This window comes from Dermacentor albipictus, chromosome 10 (assembly GCF_038994185.2).
Source record: "Dermacentor albipictus isolate Rhodes 1998 colony chromosome 10, USDA_Dalb.pri_finalv2, whole genome shotgun sequence".
NCBI classification, from domain to species: Eukaryota; Metazoa; Arthropoda; class Arachnida; order Ixodida; family Ixodidae; genus Dermacentor; species Dermacentor albipictus.
In genome coordinates this window covers 27,795,683-27,810,865 of record NC_091830.1, presented here as the reverse complement: position 1 = coordinate 27,810,865, position 15,183 = coordinate 27,795,683, and the positions used below count along the sequence as shown (strand labels likewise).

Below are 15,183 nucleotides of genomic sequence, written 5' to 3'. Positions count from 1 at the left end.
GCTTGTGTTTTGCTTCGTGTGTGACCCAAGTAGAGCTTATTACATGCTTCTGTGGCTGTGAACGAAAGTGACACCAAATATAAATGGCGAGTTAAGCAAGACTTGGAAGTCTTGAAAGTGGCAAAGCTCTTTCCATAGCTAGCAAAAATTGAGAAAACAAGGAAAATGGGCATCCTTTCTACTATAAGCTGACATTTGTCGTATCTCTTTCACCCCAAGCGTTAGAAGTAATGGCCTTAGTCATTAGAAAACGCAACAAGTACAGTTGAGCAAGTTGCAGCTCACGCATGCGTGTTTTCCTTGTCACAGTTGTACGAGAGGAGTTGATGGGCACACTGTACTTTGTCAGGATTGGGGGCTCAATCCCATCGCACGAGATCCGTTGCCAAGATTGGAGTCCGGCATGAATTCGAAGGTAGCTGGCACATGCCGTCGTCCAACTTATCGACGCTGAGGACGTTGATGAAGGGAAGAACTGCTTCTCATCGAGAACGAGGAATATGGGTTTATTTACAGAAAATTAAATCAGTCTAACATGACTGCTTGAGAAAAAGAGTGTCAGTCCAACATGACTGCACGAGAGAAGTGAATCAGTCTAACATGACTGCTCAAGAGAAGTGTCCAGCATTCGCACAACAGCAGTTTTTATACACTCGGTCTGCCGGCCATACGAGGCGGCGACTGTTCGTTTACTCATCGCCAACTTGCCGCCGCCCCGCAGAACAGTTTACGTACACAAAGGCACACACATTCCGATGCCCGACGCCGGGGTTGGAGGGGTGCCGTTCCGGGAAGTATCGGCGCCAATGGTGGGTAGCTCGTTGTCTTGCGTCTGGTCGAGGCATGGGAAGCACCAAAAAACGGCTTTCCCGCAGCAGCTTGTTCATGCTTATCAGATCAGGTCCGCGCTGGAGAGCTCCGGAACCATTGTTCGCCCACCGAACTCGTTCCGTCACAATGACGATGGGGCTGGTGGATGGAGGTGGTTTTCAGCACAAAGGCCGCTTCTTCGAACGCCTCCTAGCTGCAGCGACGGAGAGTGGGGGATGCGCGTCTTGTCCCCCAGTCGTAACTGGGTGGCAATCTTGCCTTGCAGCTCGCCATTCTTAACAACTCCTTTCCAGATTTTTTTAGAAAAGCACAACTCTCCGTCTACGGGCAAAGATACATTTCTTTAGTTTAATTATGCAGTATACATTAAATCGAAGTCACAACTGCAACTAACAATGCGAGCTGCTCGGCTAATTGCCACTTTTCATGTTCTATGACTGATTTATTCTAAAGGCAGGGAGTCATACAGCACCGCCGAACGTGGTAAGGAAACTATAGTAAAGGTGAAGCCACCCATTTCTTTACAGTCTTCTGCTAAGAGCTACTGAAGAATAACACGCATCTGCGATCAGCTATTTTCGAATTTTCTTAATTGGCAAAAAAACTAGTCTGTTTAGAAGTACCAATTCACGCCACTTACTTTTTCTTTCCTTTCCTACTGTGGTTTCCGCGAGAGGACGACAAAAGGCAAAGGAACCGACTCAATTTATGCATACTTTGTATTTTGTAATCGCCGTTCATGACACTTTTTGGCGTACAGTCCTTTAAAATGTGCATTCAGAGCACATGTCAGTTTTTGAGAACAAATAGAAAGGTCCCTCAAGGTGCAGTCTTTCTCCAGCCTGGCTGCACTAATTGCTACAGTTGGTAGTACAGGCTAGACGAAGCACGATTACACACAAGATTCAAAACATACAACTAGACTTCTCATTTAAAGCAAACATATGTTCTTTCTATAATAAGCGACAAGAACACAATATCATTAAGGAGCAGGGCGTAGCAGAGAACTCCGGTATAATTCTGTCCAACTGGAGTTTTTCTAACACGTACTCAAAATACAGAACACGAGTGCTCTTGCATTCCGCCCCCATCGAAGTGCGGCCGCCGCTGCAGGAATCAAACCCAGGACCTTGCACTCAGCCGCGCAACGCCAGAGTAACCGAGCTACCACGATGTATGGTTTTGTGTTGATTAGCACATGCTACATTAGAGCGTGAACGAAGCAATAAATTAAGCAATAAGCAATAAATGTGCCTCTTCCTTCGCACAAACATAATTCTATTGGGAAGATAAGTTGTAGAATATGTAACAGAGCTGATCTAAAGCATATGCTTTGTGAAACAAATGACACCGTTCAGAATAGCTGAGGGCGACTACATCAGCGGCCTACGTCCACACAGTTTTACATGCCTCTGACTTCATATAAGGGAAGAATATTTGGTGTTATTACCTCCTAGTTAATTTGGAAGATGATGAAATGGGGGCTACGTGCAAATGTAGCAGTCAAGGGGTCTGCCCAGCCCCTGACATATCTTTTAGTACTGCCTTCCAGCATTGTGTGTGCCTGTATGCGATGTGAATAAATTTTATTTTCTCTCCTGTCTTAGCATTTTAGCTCTGTACTTATAATCAAGGCCTGAGACGGGCCAATTCCTTCTGAAGGCGTCTGTTCTCTGAGCAGTTTGCGTGATGCAACCGCACAACCAGCTAAAATATATCCATTCTGGTTGACGTCTCTTTTTTTCTTCTTTAATTATGTGCGCACAAGAGCTTTCAACGGACTGGGAGAATAGAAATGACACTGCCACGTTAGAGCAATGGGTAGCACGAACATCAATTCTAGCAGACAATGGTGACGACGGGAGCGTTTTGTACAATTCGGAGGAATATGCCAACTCTTTGTCCTACTTCATCGCCGTCAAGCGGGATGCACTGTACCGTCTTCGCTCTAGCCACCGTCTGCCTCGCGGTGGTAAGCGGAGGGCCTCACTGCACGAGTGAGTACCATTTTATATAGCGCCATTTTAAACTTTGAACTTCAGCATTAGTTTCCAAAATTTTTGTATCGCCTCCAATATTTTTTATCTTCCCACGGGCAGCCGCGGTGAAGTGAAGGAGCCGCGCGTTCATGGCAATGAGTCACTTCGGCCGAGTGCTAGCGGCGCCCTATTTTTTTTTTTTTTCAGTTGACGTGCTAGAAATGGGTATATTCAGCAAGCTGTTCGTGACACTACCACTAGTATTTCAGACATCAAATACTCTATCGAAGCTTCTCTCTATTTATACTGTATTAAACTAGGCTAGTTATGTGGTCCTAGGTGACGTTCCTGTTAGCATTTAATTCATACTGTAAGCAACGCATTGAAAGTTCAACTTGCCAGCAGCCTGGCGTCTTTTTTAGAACTGTTGTCACAGCTGAATCAGCTTTCGTGAAGGCAACGCCCAACCACAACCGACACAGAAGAGACGATTCGCCTTGGTGCAGTCCCGCCGTAGGTCTGAGTTGCAGTGAAGGTTTAGTCTGTGCAGTCGGGTGCACCTTGTATGTGCGGTATTCTACTCTGCTGAGGAAAGCGCGCGTGCCAGAACACGAAGTTGTCTCGCAGCGTCGGTCCTTGAGTGAGGATGGAGACGTGGAAGCCTTATTGCTTGACGTCCGAACTGTCTTATCTGCGACCTCATTTCTAATGATGCTGCAATGACCTGGTATCGATTGCAAAGAGAGATCATGGCCTTTTTTTCTCAAGTGATAGACAAGTTCCCCGATTTTGTACGTGAATTGATCGTGAGTTCATGTCGGACTGCACAAATTTCAAGTACGGCCTTGAATCACACAATACTGCCAATTTTCAAGTACCTTCAGCATATATAACGTTTTCTTTATTTATTTAAATATTTATTTATTTATTTATTTATTTATTTATTTATTTATGCAATACTGTCAATCCCGTCAAGGATCGTAACAGAAAGGGCATTAAAAAATACACTGACATACAAACATAGCACTGAAAAAGAGTTTTCAAACGCCAGGTTTCCGTAATGGCTCGAAACCCACTAGTAATGATTCAAGGTGACCGAGCTTATTGTCAATGATACGCGCATTTATGCTCATGAAAGTTATTTGCGACGTTGCTGGCGGCGCGGGCGAAGGGTTCGTCCTTTCGTGTCCTGGTTTTTTGTTTGTTTGGAACCGCGTGTCACAGGGCACACGAGTTTTTTTTTAAATCGTCCCAAAGATATAGCTCCCCGTTTAGCTTTAGTTTGTCATAAACCAGAGAGACTTTATCGCCGGAATCTTCTTATTGGTTTGCCGCATTTCCATAAGTTTCATCAACGCGGGGTGAAAAACCTTCACTGATGGTAAACGCAGTCCCCTTAAGTTTGTGACAATTTTGCAAAATTTTCGCTTTGTCCCTGAAATCTAGAAGGTTCAGTATTATTGGCCTTGTTTTGTTTTCTTCCAGTCTACCTAATCTGTGGAAGCGTTCGATCGCAACTTCGCCCAATTTCAAGGAATCTTTGACAACCTTTTCATTCAGAGCGCTCCAGCGACTCCTTATTTTCATCTTCTTCTGACATGCCATGGACTATGAGATTCGACCTTCCAGAGCAATTATCGAGGTCGTCTGGGCTTACTTCCAAGGATGACACCACCTGCTGTAAATTAGTGACCTGTTCCATACACGAGGAAAGCATGTCTTCAAGGAAAGTTAAGCGCTCTAATTTGTTGTCGATTACTGTTAACCATTCTTGTTTTCTTACTTTTATGTACTCTGCAATCTGTTATAGCTGTAGTGAAAGTTCCGCCATATCGGGTCTGGGGTTAGTTTCAACATCGCCGGCAAACAATAGCCACTTTGTTACGTACACTACGTCAGACATTGTATCGAGAAGTACCGCAGGGCATGGCAGCACGACCAGACAACGCTCGCTAAAGTGAAAGCATTTTCCCAAACGCTTTCTTACCTGCATGAGGAAGACAAGCGGATTATTCATCTGTGCGCAAGCCCAACTGCAGTGCCCTTTGTGTGGTGATGGCTCGTCGACAACTTTTATAGCCCAGGTGGCCTGCAACGCCGCTACTCGCGACTTGAAGACTGCACTGTTGCTGCCTCTAGAAGTTGACGATGGTACATCATGGAACACACCCAAAGATTGCAGTATCGGAGGCGCTGAAGAACTGTCTCTCTGGCGCAGAAACACATAGGTGGCTCGAAAGTGCTGACACCGTTGTTGGTTTCCCACCGGTATCACCAGCAGGCTGGCGATGAACTGCACGAGGAAGACAAGCGGATTATTCATCTGTGCGCAAGCCCAGCTGCTGTGCCCTGGGCTTGAGCACAGGGTACGGCGATTCGCGGAAAGCCGCGAGCTCTGTAGCGGTAGAGGTGGGGATAGGGGAAGTCTTGAACCGCTGGGTTAATGCCATTGTTGGCATAGCTACAGCGCCATCGGAACTGGTTGATGTATTGAGCCACCAGTATAGACGTGCGTTTAGTCGCTGTATATCTCGTGCGGGAGGAGTAACCTAAGTCGCATGAGTGCAGATGAAGGTAAGTCCGACCTTTTGTGAAGTACTGGGATCGTTAGGTTAACTTGAGTACGGCTCACATACTGTTGAGGCATCGAAGCCCTTCGGCGCACTAATTGGAATGACTGATAATCCGCTATGTGATGTTTATGGATGCGAGGAGAACGTTGGCCACTTATTGTGCCACTGTCCTCAATTTCAAGCACAAATACAATTATCGTTCAACACATTGAGGAAACTAGATGAACGTCCTCTGAGTGAACAGGCGGTACGGAAGCTCTGTCCCCACCAATGATCGCCTCAGAAGGCAGTGCAGACACTTTTGTGCTTTCTGAGAATGACTGGTTTGCACGAGCGGCTTTCACTGAAGTACCGTCCGTGCACGTCTCTGTACCCTTTTCTCTCCCTTCTCTTTTTTCCGCTTCTCCCTTCCCCCAGCGTAGGGTAGCCAATCGCACTCTTGGCTGGTTAACATTCCTGCCTTGCGTATATACATCTCTCTTGACACAGCAACATCGCGTTTTCCCCTATGATGTATTTTCTTTATTAGCCTGAATGTTTTTCGGATTAAAAGAGCCTGCTTCACCTACAGTGTTTCACCCGACGGAGCAAAGCGTTTTACTCGCAAGCGTACAGGCCCCATCTGTGAATTCGGTGAGATTACCCGTGCCGCAGCGAGGGAAGCGATCACCGGAGGAGCATGGTGCATAGAGGTGGAGAAGGCGATCGCACGCCGGGGAAAGTACGAAGGAGTGGGCGGAGCGCGCGGGAAAGCAACGCCACTTGGTGGGAAGTCTAGGTACTATTGAACTAAGTGGAAGCAAATTACAAACGAGAAAGCGCCGCAGAGGGGAAGGGTAGGTGGAGGCGCGCTGGGTTGACCATTTCTGGCAATTACTACGGGTTTTGTGCGCGGTATAGATGTACCGGGTTCGTATCGTGAGCTAGAGGACGAGCGCCAAGCGAGAAGGACGGAGCAGCAACGCAAGCAGCTGCAGGCCGAGCGGGAGTCGACGGACTCGGTAGTCGTCGCCAAGCGCGGGGCATGAGCAGAACGAGTCCCGCAACATGTGCGGGCTTGGTGTGCCGAAGAGAATCCCGAAGAGAAAGAAGGGGAACATGAATAGTGTGAATCGCGAATTACCAAATTGCTTGAAATAAGATAAATAAATAACAAAAAATAAGAAGACTGTGCATTTCCTCACAGGGCCTTACCATTTTTCGCAAAGACTTTTTAGACTTCTCAAATAAAAATCTGTGTATTCCGCCACATTTACACACAATCAACCCATTTAAACATTAAACGCGCAACACATTAAATGCGCAATGCACAAAAGGGGCATAGGACGCATGCTTGCTCGTAACCCGCCATGACGAAGTGAAACACCACTAGAACTTTTTTTTTTGTAGGTGATCAATTCTGTGCACGCTGAGAGCGCTTCTGTTACGACAACAGCAAGGCGACGACGATAGTATGATGGCAATGGTATGATCACTCACTTATTGTACGCCGGCGAAGAAATGATACCTATTTCGTTACCATCTGGACACTCTCGCTTTCATAAGCATCTTGTTGCTATGTGCAGGGGCGCATATGGAGGACAGTGCCAAGGTTACAGCTTTTATGCGCTCTGGTACTGCGCCTAGTATGGTATGGTAGTGACGCTGTCATCATTATACAATAGTGATCGCTTGAGATCGTGATTTCATTGGTTTCGTGCCGTCATCGGCGATCACCTGACGTCATTCCGTCATCGTCACTGCGTCGGCGCGTCATACAGCAGGCTACATGCGGCCATGAGCACGATCAACCATGGCGAGCGCGTGCCATTATAGTGAAGCGGGCTGATCCCGAATGCACTGTATGTAGAATGTAGCAGAAGCAGTGTAAATTACTCAATAGCTATGAGAATTGTAAAAAAAGAAATGCGTCTTTAGCAATGCCGTCTCTCGCTATATTGTGTGAATACTAGTCGCTATAACATCGGCAGTCATTGGAAAGCGGTTCTGTTTAGAGTCTTGTGCTGTCTAACCCCAATTTAAACCGCTTATTATTCACGTGCCTTTTATTTGTTGTTGTTTTTTCGACAGGCCCCAAAAATTTAAATGGGATACGTAAGCCGACTTTTTTTGCCTACATATATGCCCGGTATGACTAAATGATGGTTTCGCATAAAAAGTATTAAATGCTCCTTCGTGACGAGCGCGTTGATTTATTTCACTATTAGCATCTTGCAGCAGCGAGGCCTACGCGCTTGCTTTTTTCGGTGTGACACCCCTTGTTTTGAGCACTCGTTGAGGAGTTTCTAAGCCGCCATTCAAGCGTTGCTATTAGGCGAGTATTCGAGGCAGAGGTTGGTAATAGCTAAGAGGGAATATTGCGCTGCGGATGCTTACCGGCAATTCATCCACCAAAGCGTCTCCTTTTATAGCGCGGAAATAAATTTGCCACCGAGCTAATCGCAGCTTAAGGAGGTATAATGCCACCAAAAGACGTGCCGCTCCACCAAGTGCATCCTGTACCTAATGAAAGTGTCTCCTGCTCGATGTGGTTGCATGAGCAGACTACAAGGTGATGATGGACTTCATGATTAACATACGCCGGGAGTACCATTCAAAAGTTGATTTCGGAAGAAACAAAGAGAATAAAGCAAAACTTCATCAGACTTCACAAGTTGTTCCTACTCTGCTATACTGCGATGTAAATAATGTTCGTTTTGCCCGGTACAGCATCATCTGCTGTGCGCTCAGAAATACGCACACCGGCACCGCATCTTTCTAAGCCCTACGTCATGCACAAAGCCACGCGCAAATTGCAGCCTGCCGAGTTGCGCGATCGTAGAAGTGTAAGGTCATGCACCTGGCTCCAAATTCTACAAACTCGCACGAAGACGTCAATTGAAATCCCATTGCCTTCAGCAAGCTCCTAATTTTTCTTCGAGAACCGGTCCAGCTTAAAGACGTGCCTTGGCGACAGTGTAAACCATAGAACGAGTGGGTGGACATCGCGAAACGAGTTTTGTGTTGGGAGGTGCTCTCGCACCGGATTTTTTTTTATTATGGCTATGTAATAAGGTCCGCTTAAACACCTGAAGCACAAAAGACTGCCGCTATTCACTCATTCCACATAATCAAAGGCGTGGAATGGTCTTCCCAGATCAATCACTTCTATGCGCGACATTGTTCGCTTTCCTAAAGTATTGGCTAATATTCTATTACGATTGATTTTCTCTTGCGACTTCTGGATTGCACCACTACCATCCCCTGAATACCCGTCGGGCCTCGAAGGTACCAAGTAAAATGAAATGAAGTGCAAAATCCAAATGTGATGTGTGTACAATCCCTGGATCGACAACGTCAGTGGCTTCCCTTTTTTTTTATTGGAACCTTCTATGCCTCGATCTCTCAAAAATATTTTTTACACCCTATGCAGAGCCCGGAGGTTGTGAGTCGTCTCCAGCATGCGGTCCCTTGGAAGATCCTGTGGTCGGAAAGCCTCGGCGGGACCGGTACTGCCGGCCTTTATTCACACCGGTTTGGGAGCTGACGCAGCTCCGCAACTGCCTTTGCAAGCGGGGCTACGTGCGCAACTCATGGGGTGAATGCATTCCGCGTATAAAGTGCATACCTTGCAAGTTCCAATGGCAAAGAGACTACCACACATGCGCATCCGGGTGTCCCGCCACATGCAACAAACCATTGGAGACGTCGTGCCAGAAGCCGTGCTATGCGGGATGCGCCTGCCCTCCGGGCTGGGTGGAGTGAGTGAAACTGCAGCTTCCGCTTTCAAACTTACGTGCTCATGACGCGAGCAGACCGAATTACAAAACGAACAGAGCCCTTCGCGAAGCGTGCACCGCGTGATGAATGGATAAGTTTAATCAATCCTGCAGCACGGTCAACGAGAATCGCATGACCACCTGAGCCTGCCCAAACAAGTATAACATGCGGCTTGTGACCGTCCGCATAGAACTTTGTAGATGAAAGGCTGTTTGCATGGTCGTTTTCTGCCGATATGTACTTCTGTCAATCTACGCGATTGCAGTATGCTAGAAAACATCGATGAATGAAGATAATATGTCTGTATTTCTGATGTTCACTCTATCTATCAAGGCTGAAAGAAGCTGACTATGTTCTCTAGTTTAGTGGAAGGCCACTTAAAAAAACGCGAGATTTTGAAATTTTTACTACATTCTCCTGCACTAAAAGCTGGCTCTGCAGAAGGGTTTAGATGTATATTTCTGTTGCTTCCTGGGTCTTGTGTCCTCCAATAAAAAGCCCAGTAAGGATCCGGAAAGAAACGACTCCTTTCCTATAGCATAGGTAACGCAGGCCACTCAGAGCAATTTCTGTAATATAGTGAGCCACGCGCTAACATTGGGAATGTTTTGCTCGGACCGTTTACCGAGAATGGTATTTTCCATTTTGGCGCTCATGTCAGCTACATATTATTTACTTGTTTCTGCCAGTCGGCGTATCGTTAAACACAAGTAACAAGCCTATCATTTGAAATGTTTAATACGTGCTGATTGGCCTGATCATTTGTAGTAGCATCCGCATCGTCAAATCACACTACCCTTCTTCGTGCTTTCAATATGATTCGCTTTTTTTTCTCACACAGGCACCCTAACATGTTGCGTATATGCGTCCGGGCCTGGAGATGTCCTCCCGCATGTCCAGCTCACTCGACGTACGCGCCATGCGTGTCCAACTGTTCGCCTAAGTGTGGCAAAACTCCTCCCAGCAAGTGCGTCACCGACTGCAAAGAGGGCGCCTGCGTCTGCAATAAGGGCTTTGCCGAATTCAAACGTCACGGCGTAAAGATGTGCGTGCTCCAAGAAATGTGTTCCTGGTACACTCGCCAGTCGTCGATGTTCCCGCGCAAAGGCATTGCGCTTAGCGTCTCGCCTGGCATCGTGCACCAACCAGTCAGCGTAACCGTACACAATAGCAACGTGCGCTTGCAGGTTAGCGGAAGACCTGGCGGCGTCACTGCTCAATCCGGAACAAAAACGAGTCATTCAACTGTTACCAGAACGCATTTCTCGAATGTCACCAAAATGACATCAGAAAGTCGAATTATGAATGTTCCGGCAGGCCATGTTAGCACACGTGTCACTGTACACACTGTAAGTGTGCAGTCATCTCCAAACGTAGTATCAGCCGTGAATGTTGTCCCGAAAGCCACACAGAATACACCGTCACTTCACGGTGGAGGTAATCTGTCAGTGAGCACCACCGTAAACAAGGAGGTTACACTCTCAACTAATACTGCGGCTCTTATCCACAACGTTCTCGGCCTACGTATGAAAGGTGCACACTCCCCTGCTGGTGGTGTCAAAACGATCACTGCAGGTGCACTTCTGCCTCACGTCACAGGGCACTTCTTGAGAACTACCAGAACAAGTTCTGAAAACTCACGGTCAGTTGCGACGGCTGCCAGTGCTCGTGCAACTTCACGTACAGCAGCCACCCGCTTACCTAGTACAATACTACCTTGGGGAAGCGGGGCAAGAAGTGGCACAGAAGGCAAGCCCTCATCAGGTGCACAAGGGCGTCTGCAGGATTTGATCAGATCAACATCACAAGTTACGTCACCGCGTTTTACCATTCTTCCTGTCGGGGCCGGTGTAGACGCACGTTTGCAAATTACACGCTCACATGGCAGCGTTTTGCCTGTTGGAGGCGGTAAGGGTCGAAGTACAGAACATACACTGTACCCTGGTGCCGTTACGCCTAAGCCACCTATTATAGGAACCTTACGAGAGCCTAGACCCGCTTTTCGTGCAGTACAAAACGGTACATTCACTGCCCATATACAATCGGTAACTACGTCCTCATCTACTATGGGAGGTAATGGGTCTGATTTCGACGTTGATCCATGGTTATCACTTGCTTTAGAGTTTTCCCCTTGGCATTTGCCCTTACATAATGACGTTCTATTCGGTGCACCCCGTAGAAGGTATTATCTATGGCCTGCATACTTACAGTGTCCGGAAACATACAGTTGGATTGATAAAATGTTGTTACATTGGGCCTTGTCTTCGAGTACGCCTGCGGGATATGATGAGACCAGTTATAAGTTTTACCCCTGGGGAACTCCGCTCCACGGCTCAGGTAGAAATACTAGGGATAGGCTGGGGCTCTCCTTATGGAATAGAGCTCTACGTGCTTCCACTGGATATGATGGTGCTGGCTTCATGCTTTACCGATGGGGCGCACCTTTCTATGGTCGCGTGGGATATGGATGGCCTGTTTACAGGAGTTACCCTTGGAATACACCCTTACGACCTACTTCAAGGTATGGCTGGATTGATTTTATGCGCTATCCTTGGGGCACGCCGCTATCTGCTTCAGCCGGACGTAGCGAGATCGGCTACAGAACCCCTTGGCGCACGCTCTTTCCGCTTCGCCCAGTAAATGCTTGGGGTAGGTACAGATTTTACCGATGGTGCGCGTTCTGAAATTGCGCAGATGAATGATAGATCTTGATGCCACAAAGCAGAAGGCTGTAAGCCTGAGGGGCAATTATTAAAGTACGCCTGAGACAAGCAACCCTGCATTTTCTGGTGCCTTTATCTTGTCATTAGTGTACTTCAATGACAAATGTAGCTCGATACCGTACAGTACTTGTAACAAAAACACCAGCCATTGCCGAGTGTCACACTTCAAAGCATTCCTAAAATGGTGTAAGAGTGTAAAAACCTCCAAAACTATGAGCATCGAACCTAGATGTTCAAATATATATGAAACGAAGCTTTACAGGGGTAATTGAATTCTTCTCATTTGACGATGACGCGTACAAGTTTCTTTCCTTTCGTCTTATGGAAAATTTAATTTAGTAAAATGTGTATGTGTATCATCAACAACAGTTAATACTTCATTGTCAAAGAATTTTACTTATGCACTGCACTTTCCACAAGTTATGCCAAATGCCAACTCAAACTGAGGCGAATGCACTGGTCGAGACTTATATGCAGCAATGTCGAACTATGAAAGGCTATGTGTGGTGTTTGTCGAGGTAAGAATGGAACGGCAAGCTCTTGAACACATGTCACACATGTCAAGCAAAGTTTAGGCATTTCTGTAGCTCTTGTGTTTGAACCGGCCACATCCTTCCTCGAGGACTGGCCAAGAACAGACAGACCCCTAGTTTATATGTTTATCATATATCTAGGAATGCTATTGAGACGTGCCAATTCGCGATGACTGGCCAAAACGGACACAAGTAGTGGCATATACTGAGTGCCTAAATCAAAGAAAGTTAGACGAATCACAGAATGCATTAAATATTATTCTTCACTCAAGTAGCAGGTCGACGTATTTGGGACATACATTCGAGCAGACACGATATATTCAGGTTTTAGGAAAAAAGATCTTTCCGTCCCTAGAAAAAAGGTATGCAAACTTGGTAAGCATACAATGATTATAGACGCCTGTTCACTGGATAATTTCTTCGGTGAACATTACCTGCGTACATACATCGACAAAATTATCTGCCTAGATGGCGATCGACCTAACTCCACCCAGCAACTAGGCCATCTCGCTGAACCCGGACAAGTGGTCAAAAAGCATTTGAACGGGATTTCGTGTCCACTGCAAGGACGTTTTAAAGTGGTTACAGAAAGTGAATCACCGATGTTAAGGTATACAGTAGGGAATTCTGACAAGTGTGCTCTTGAACCTATCTTTAGGCTTTGACCTTTTGGGCAGCGTTAAGGACAACAAAAAGTTTATAGAGAGAATAAGGCAGGAAGCGGCAGCAAGAAGTCAGGAAGTAAAGAGCCACTGAGTCAATAGCTGGTCCTCTTTCTTTGTGTTCCACCTGAATGTGAAAAAAAAACGCTAATTGAAAACCGTGCTTAAAATTCCCCGTGTGCAACTTCCTTGTAATCTTATCGCGGCTCAAGCAATTATCTCTTCGGAACATTTGGGTTGAGCCGGCCCTTCGAACAACGATGCAAACCAAAAAGAACGCGTCCCAGATCACATCTGCAAGCAAAGCGCAGCGAATTGCACCACAAGTAGGTTCTCTATTTAGGCACTTGTCTGCGGCGTGACTGGGCGGCGCTTAGAAACGTAGCTTATTGCTGGCGAAATTTTTCTGTTGAGCGAAATCAGCGTTACTACTTAGTACTTCTTTTGACCAACATGTTGAAGTTTAAAAGACCTGATTAAGCAGTACAGCACAATGTAGAACTGCAAAATGCAGAGCGAATTTTTTTTCATTGTTCCGTGCGCCAAATCCTTCATATAGAAAAACTGTAAAAAATAAAAACAGCGATAGTGTATATCATCCTTGTGCGGGCTTCAGGTTATTTAGGCTGGCGCTAACAGAAAAGAAACTCACTGTAAAATTACTAGAACACGCGAAAAATCTGAAAGACAAACATGTCTTTAAGGATTCCGTCGGCCTTTCGCTCCTTAACTGCGACAGCAGCAGGCTATAACAATGGACATAGTCACGTTCTCAGGAACAACTTGGTGATGCGCCAAACGTTACCTGAAACAGCTACAGTATCTTCAGCCGTGGTCTAGTAAATAAGTACGCGGACGCCACTGCTCTCTCATTCGGCGGACCGCAGAAAGCACCTCCAAAATCGCCACACGTGAATATTGCACGATAGCCCAATCACCAAGGTCCTGACGTCAAGCTGGGAACTTCTGCTGGCGCATGAGAGAGTTACCCTAAAGCAATGTGGTGCCCGCACTGATCGCACTTAACAGCTATGGCGTTGCGCTGCCGAGCACGAGGTCGCGGAATCGAATCCCTGCCAGTGCGGCCGCATTCCGATGTGGGCGAAATGCAAGAACGCCCTTGTACCATGCATTTGGTGATCAATAAAGGAACCCCAGGCGCCGAAAATTGATGTAAAGTCTCCCGCTACGGCGTCCCTCATAATCCGATCGTGGTTTCGGCATACCAAGCTGCAGAATGTAATATTTAGTAGTGTGGGGGCCAAAGCTACGATAGGAAAATGAATGTTCCCTGGTAACGAGCATAATGACAGAGATAAAACGGGAGAAACGGATACATAGAAATCAGTGATCTCCACATACGCGGCTCGTTGGCAGATTGAGCGATCTCAACTGAAGCTACCCGAAGGAAGCTGCCTTGTCCTGGAACTCGGCGCTTTGCGCTGCAGCGACACTTCGCTTGCACGGAAGCTCGCCTTCTTTTTTGATTGCACTTATATGGACGTTCCAAGCGCGTTCTGCCGTCTCCATCGCCGTGATGTTCCCTACAATGTCCAAACACGATAATGCTTTGTGCCTGCGGCGGCTGACCCTCACCACACGCTGTCTGTGCGAGTGAAAGATTGCGAGGGTCAGCCGACGATCGCGTCTCAATCTTTCTCGCGCAGGAAGGAGTAAGGCGGAACGGAAGTGCGCTGTCTTCTGTCACGCGCAAGGCACGGGGGGGGTGGGGGGGTAGAAGATGTGTCACCCACGCGTGCTTCATCTTGAAAGCTGTATGCGAGTACGTGTTTTACTGTTTGCATCGTAGGCGCTGTTTTTTCGACGTTTAGTTCGCGCTGTAGCCCCGAGAGGCCGCACGAAGGTCAATTCGCTCTCTGCAGCTGCCGCGCTTGCTCAGCCCAGCGTTTTGACAGCGAATTCCCGCCGTCATTGAGCGACGTGTGTTCATGTTGACTTTTGCGCTCGTGACGGCGTGCTTGTTAATTTAATTTCTAAGCGAATGTTTGAAAGCTTATACGTCAGATAAAACTAATATGCTCATTTCGTCTACCTGCCTACTATTTAGCTGTCACAATGGATGCTTCGCCTTGCGGGTGTAACCGCGCCATTTGTCCTCTCTA

General features: G+C 46.9%; 1 protein-coding gene across 1 annotated transcript; it reads left to right on the top strand.

Moving 5' to 3' along the window:
• The first annotated feature begins 2,675 nt into the window (after positions 1–2,675).
• On the top strand, positions 2,676–13,658 carry LOC139050502 (uncharacterized). Its single transcript, XM_070526958.1, has 3 exons — positions 2,676–2,828; positions 8,796–9,123; positions 9,984–13,658. The coding sequence occupies exons 1-3, from the start codon at positions 2,681–2,683 to the stop codon at positions 11,824–11,826; spliced, it is 2,319 nt and encodes a 772-aa protein (XP_070383059.1). The 5' UTR covers positions 2,676–2,680; the 3' UTR covers positions 11,827–13,658.
• Positions 13,659–15,183: the final 1,525 nt, after the last annotated feature.

Excerpts from the sequence above, each read along its gene's own strand:
- LOC139050502 (XM_070526958.1), top strand. The coding sequence starts at position 2,681 with ATGGTGACGACGGGAGCGTTTTGTACAATTCGGAGGAATATGCCAACT. Across the intron at positions 2,829-8,795 it reads CGGAGGGCCTCACTGCACGA|AGCCCGGAGGTTGTGAGTCG; the intron begins GTGAGTACCATT and ends CACCCTATGCAG. Across the intron at positions 9,124-9,983 it reads TGCCCTCCGGGCTGGGTGGA|GCACCCTAACATGTTGCGTA; the intron begins GTGAGTGAAACT and ends TTTCTCACACAG.